This window comes from Trichechus manatus, unplaced genomic scaffold, assembly GCF_000243295.1.
Source record: "Trichechus manatus latirostris isolate Lorelei unplaced genomic scaffold, TriManLat1.0 scaffold00032, whole genome shotgun sequence".
Classification (NCBI taxonomy): domain Eukaryota; kingdom Metazoa; phylum Chordata; class Mammalia; order Sirenia; family Trichechidae; genus Trichechus; species Trichechus manatus.
The window spans coordinates 12,676,134-12,682,250 of NW_004443968.1; the positions used below are offsets into that span (position 1 = coordinate 12,676,134).

At 35.2% G+C, this 6,117-nt stretch overlaps 1 protein-coding gene across 4 annotated transcripts in view; it reads left to right on the forward strand.

The window, feature by feature from the left end:
• ERAP2 (endoplasmic reticulum aminopeptidase 2) overlaps positions 1-6,117 on the forward strand; it is a 58,233-nt gene that overhangs the window by 48,884 nt on the left and 3,232 nt on the right. For 2 of the 4 annotated variants that reach the window (XM_023730130.1, XM_023730131.1), the window contains exons 16-17: positions 2,290-2,451; positions 3,163-4,361. In XM_023730130.1, the coding sequence (XP_023585898.1) occupies positions 2,290-2,451; positions 3,163-3,574 (574 nt within the window). In that variant the 3' untranslated portion in view covers positions 3,575-4,361. Of the gene's footprint in view, positions 1-2,289; positions 2,452-3,162; positions 4,364-6,117 lie in introns of those variants that run through there. The other 2 variants (XM_004375042.3, XM_023730132.1) reach the window with 2 other exon arrangements.

Consider the following 6,117-nt stretch of genomic DNA (forward strand, 5'->3'; position numbering starts at 1 on the left):
GGATCAAATGGATTGTGTTGCAGTTCAGTTTTATAACTGCTACCCATAGGAACTAACAGACCACTCTATCTTTTCAATTTAAGCATTGATACCTGTCTAACACCTAATTTTATATTATTATTGTTAAAACTCTGACTCTTGATTTGAATGTTTTAGGAAATCAATTTTATGTGTCAATTAAGTAAAATTCATTTTTTAATTTAAAGTTAAAAAGTTCACAACTTTAGCACCGTGGAATGTAATGGTGTGAATTTTTCCTGTGCCAGATTTCTGTTAGGCTATCATAACTTTTCCCTCCACAACTGAATATCAGTGATATTTTTGAAATTCTTTCTTGAATTCTTCATTAAAAAAAAGTAATTCAAGTTTTCTTCTTTTTGAACTTTTCTGCTCTTTGTGATTTAAGCCTAAAATCAGTTTTAGAAAAAGGTATCTTTTTGCTCTATTATTCCCTTCTCTTTATGTTTGAATGGGTTGCGTGGGTAAAACTAAAATGCAAACGTCCTGCTGCCCTATAACACAATAGAATATTATTATTCTATCTTTTTTTTTTTTTTTTTTGTAGGTTTGAATTTTTTTTTTTTTTTAAATATTTTATTGTACTTCAGGTGAAGGCTTACAGAACAGATAGTTTCTCATGTAACAGTAACACACATGCTATTTTATGACATTGGTTAACAACCCCACAACATTTTAACCCTCTAAATTCTCAACTTTATTATTCTATCTTTATGCTGGTTATAGAAGGGATGATCTCACCAGCAGTAACCCATCTGCAGTATATATGATGGTTTGACATGCTGAACAGGATGTTTTGCTTATGAAAGTACTGTGGGCAAAACTCATTTATGCTTGTAATCAAGAATAGAGAATTAAATACTGTTGTGGTTTTTTAAACTGTGAGACTGCTAGAATGAATCCTAATGAAGAATTTCTTTACCTAGATTGATTATTTCATTCATTTGTGAATTCAAAATATAATTCTCTGCACATTTTCTATGTGCCAGGGACTGCTGTAGATGTTAAGGATAAGGAATAAAACAACTGTGTCCTACCTTCAAGAAATGTATCAGTTTTCATAACATTGTACAGTAAAATATACTAAAATCAAAACAATATGGATTATAATTTAATTACTTAATCTTTATTTTATGATTCAAATGGCATTTAGGATATTTAAGTATGTATTAAAAAACCCATTGCCATCAAGTCGATTTCAACTCATAGTGACCCTATAGGACAGACTAGAATTGCCCCATAGGGTTTCCAAGGAGTGGCTGGTGAATTTGAACTGCCAACCTTTTGGTTAGCGCCACCAGGGCTCCTTAAGTATATAGCATAGTAGAAATAGCACACGCATTAGAATCATAGGTTTAAATCCCATCTCGAAAATGGCTAGTTATGTCACCTTGTGAAAGTTAGTTAATCTTTCCAAACTTTATTTTAATTTTTTAAAATGCATTTTTGGAGTTTTGACAGTTAAATAAGATGTACAGAGACTAGGACAGTCCCTTCCGTATGGTCACTACATGACAAATGCAAATTTCCTGGCCCCTCTCCACTCCTGTGTTGTGGTTTCTCTGGGCCATCAATATGAGTATCAGTTATTATTGATCTATAGATATTTGGGATTAAAAATCATATAGCACCAATCACAACCAACAAAACCTGTATCTGTTAAGTAGATTCCAACTCATGGTGACCCTGTGTGTTATGGAGTCAAATTGTTCCGTAGGGTTTTCTTGGCTGTAACCTTTATGGAAGCAGATCACCAGGTCTTTCTTCTGTGGTGTCTTCATGTTAGTAGTTGAGTGCAAATCGATTGATTAGAAGGCAGCTAACAACAATATAGCACCAATAGAGGTTATTTATTGCTAAAAAAAATAATAATAATAGCAAAAAAAATCCATTGCTGTTGAGTCAGTTTTGACTCATAGCAACCCTGTCGTCAAAACTGACTCAACGATAGAATTCTATATAAACCCGTACTTCTATATTTCAGAATTCATCCTTTATTTGATGATTCCATCAACTTTCTATTTTCATCTCAAAGTAGGTTAAAATTTTATGGTTGTTCTGCTGACTAACAAGTTATCATCAGTAAGAGGTAAAACACAAAATTGGAAAATTAATATTAAATAAAATTCTTTAAAAGATTGGCAGGAAAAAAAGGTGTAATATGCCAGGTATTGGAAACAATTCTGTTACGGTAATTTAAAATTGCAATAAGCAAAAAAAGTTTTTTCTCTCATTGAACTTTTTTCTTAACTTTTATGCTTAATATTACAGTATCCCAGCAGATGTTTTAAAGATTGTGTATTCTGTGGGTGCCCAGACAACAGGAGGATGGAATTACCTTTTAGAGCAATACGGACTGTCAATGTCAGGTGCTGAAAAAAACAAAATTCTGTATGCACTGTCAACCAGCAAACATCAGGAAAACTTAGTGAAGTAAGTGCATTAATTTAACTAAATTATTAAAAGTAAACTTTGTTAACTAAATTGTTAAAAGTAAATTTCAGCCACCAATTTTAAAGGCATAAAATAATTGAGCCTGGATTTGTATTGCTTTGACATTACTTCCAGAAAAAAATGTACTGACAAAATGCAAATAGTGAAAACAGATATTCCCTCATTATTAATCATGCGATGGACACTAGACAAATGGCAATGTTTTACCTTCAGAACCTTGGCGGAAAATTGTTTTTAAACTATGTTCCTGTATATAAACTGATATAAGCTGCTAAAGTTCTTTGAAATTTTAAGTAAATAAAGCTAATCACTGCTAGAAAAAAGTAAAAGTTTAATTGGAACATTAAAATTTTAGCCGGTAGAGAATTTACCCGTTGCTGTTTTTGATAAGTTATACTTTTACCGTGCCTCTTTCTGTCCTATTCTTCTAATATATTGGTACCAAAAAAACCCCAAACCAAATCTGTTGCCATCAAGTCGATTCTGACTCATAGTGATCCTATAGGACAGAGCAGAACTGCCCTATAGGGTTTCCAAGTAGCAGCTGGTGGATTCAAACGGCCGACCTTTTAGATAGCAGCCAAATGCTTAACCACTGCGCCACTAGGGCTCCAATACATTAGTAGCCTGAGTTAATTTCTGTGCACATAACAGATACCGTGGAAAAATAAGTGGTTTTTATTTCTTCAGGTTAATCAAACTAGGAATGGAAGGAAAAGTTATCAAGACCCAGGACTTTGCACCTCTTCTTCATGCGATTGCTAGAAATCCAAAGGGGCAGCACTTGGCCTGGAATTTTGTAAGAGAAAATTGGACCCATCTCCTAAAAAAGTTGGTATTTGTTTATATCCAATATTACCTCTCAGAGCAAACGTGCAAGAGAAAGAAAAAAGGATCTAAAACATTTTATTTCCAGCAGGTAGTAAAATTAATAAAATATCATTACAGAAAATTTAGAAAATACAGAAAACCAAAAATCAGCTATTATTTCATAGCGCAAAGAGTATATATCTTCCAGAACAGATTTTTAAGCATTGCTTTTCTTGTAAGGGAAGCTGTGTTAGAAGTCCTGTGTCCTCGACCCAGTCCTGGCCCTGACTAATTAGCCCTGTGACGGTTCCGTGGGTTACTCTCTGTTAAATGCTCTGACTCACAGCAAAACCTTTGTGCTGATCCAGTGAGAGGATGTATGTGAAATACTTTATCAAGAGCAGGGGCAGCTTGTGTAGGGTCTGAAGCTTATACAATCTGAGGACCTTTTTCAAGAAAAAGAATACAAAAACATCTTACTTTTGCAAAGTTTATGGAAGTATATGAACCTGTGAACACATTGGAAGCAGCTGTGCCAGGAAGCACAGCCGCTTAATGTTTCATCATTCTCTTGGAAAATCTGCCTCTGGATCAAGAGTAAAGAGCCATATAAATGTCATAGCCCATCTGCTATTGTTGACCTTTGCTTAGAGTATGTTAATTATTATCATCTAGTATTAAATATTTTAAAATGTTACAAAATTATAAATTTATATGAGCTATGAGGAATCTCAAAAGCTTTGTGATTCAATTTTAAAACAAAATTTAAAATGTTGAAGATTTAAAGTTCCACAAGCTCAGACCTCCCTAGAAACTTTAAATAAAGTTTATTTCATTATCCCTTATTTTGATTTATATCTGCAATTATATTTTTTAAAGTTTCAAGGGCTTTAAGGAAGAGTAACACAGACGGTTAAATGTCTTCTTTTCCCATAATTCCTCTTAAAAGGGATAATTATGTGTATGAACACTGAGGGAGGGTGAAACATTCTATTTTATTTTTTCATAAGTCTTGGGCTTTATTTGTATAAGTAATACTGTGAAGAATATACAATTATTTCTCCCCCCACCCTCAACGTATGTTCTTCCTTTTTACTGAAATAGTTCAATGAAATCTATCGCTTTTAAAACTCACTAGCCCAAATTACCCTGTCCAGGTGTAAAAGAGAGAAGTGAGAAGAAGGCAGTGAGAAACAAATTTCTCTCATTCAGCCCTGGCAAAGGAGAATTGCTGGGGCAAAATGTTAAATCCAGTCATCAGCCCTACCTATGCCCACCATCCCCTCCTGGCTCATTCCTTAGCTCAGAAGGATCCAATGAAATCTTAAACTGTACATCAAACACATTTGGCCTGCTTTGTCAATGCAGTTTTGTTCTGGGGGAAAACCTCAGGAATTTTGATGGGAGCTGTTCCCTACCCCCTACCTCCCATTCCCAGTTCCCCTGTGGAAGCGGTACAGTGAAATAAGCCTGATCAGAATTCCTTGCCCCCTCCCTTCCTCCAAAATTGGATTTGTTCTGAGTCTTTCCTAGGGTTTCAACTTTTAGAAGAACTAGCATTCACCCCAGTATCCTCCTGGGCCTAAAATACCCCAGAAACACACAAAAAAAAAAACCCATTAGATTTCATTGGAATGTACAGGATGGGATTGCTTTCTCTCAGACCAAACCCATGGCACTCAGAAATTCCTCATCCAGATCCAAAATGTCACTTATGACCTATATGGAAAATATCACGAGTCAGAAGGCTGTGCAATTTGCTTTGTTTATCTTAACGTCAATTAGCATTTCTGATGTTATTCCTATCCAGTTCCTTCTCTCTCATTTCTTAGCACTATAGAGGATTCAGAGCCTAACAGACAACTTTGTGCAGGTAAAAAGTACATTTCAGCCCCTCTCCCAGGTCTGCACAGAATTTACTTCCACATGAGACTAAACAGAAACTGGTTGAATTTAAAAGTATATGTTTCCTTAAAGTCCCTATTGGAACCATTGGTTTGGCTATTCACATGACTGTCATTTCCCCCCCGAAATGATCAGACATTTTCTGTAGCGCTGTAGATTTCTTTTGTAACTGTAAATTATGCTCCTGCCCACCACATGTAGAAGCCTAGACTTGGAGCCATTTTCTAAGATGTATCTGTGCTGTGTTCTCTCAGCATGAGCCCCTTGTGACCTGTGGTAATTCTCTACATTAAAAAACAGGGTGAAATAAATGGATCCAGGTCAAAAGAGGAAAAATGTGGAACTGAATTTCAAATTCTTACAGAAACCAGACTTCCTGGACCCGTTGAGACTGGGGAAACCCTCAAATCTATTGCCCTGAGATAATTAATCTTTAAGCCTTCAGCAGAAACTATCCCATGAATATCTTTAAACTAAACAACCATTTAGCTCAGCTAATAGAGAATGTTCGCCTTAGGCAGTGTGCTCTTTTAAAGAACTATCTATGTGAGATCAAATGGACAGCAATAACTCTAAAACACAGAGAAGTTTAGGGGATAGAGAACCTAAGTCACGAAGGTGAAACAATATAGGTAGAGATAGGGAGAATGCTGACACAATACAAAGAATGTAACCAATTGAACTGTACATGTAGAAAATGTTGAATGGATGTATGTTTTGTTATGTATATTTTCACTAAAAATAAAAAACAAACAAAAAATAGGGTGAGGGATCCAGTCTGGGGCCATGAATGAGAGTTCAACCAAGGAACATTGCTGCAGTAAACACAATGCTTAAACACAGTGGTGTCCAAATGGGATGAGGAAGTGTGCAAGACAGTACATTAGAGTGAAAGAAGAAAATATTACAGTATATACTATCTTATCTTAT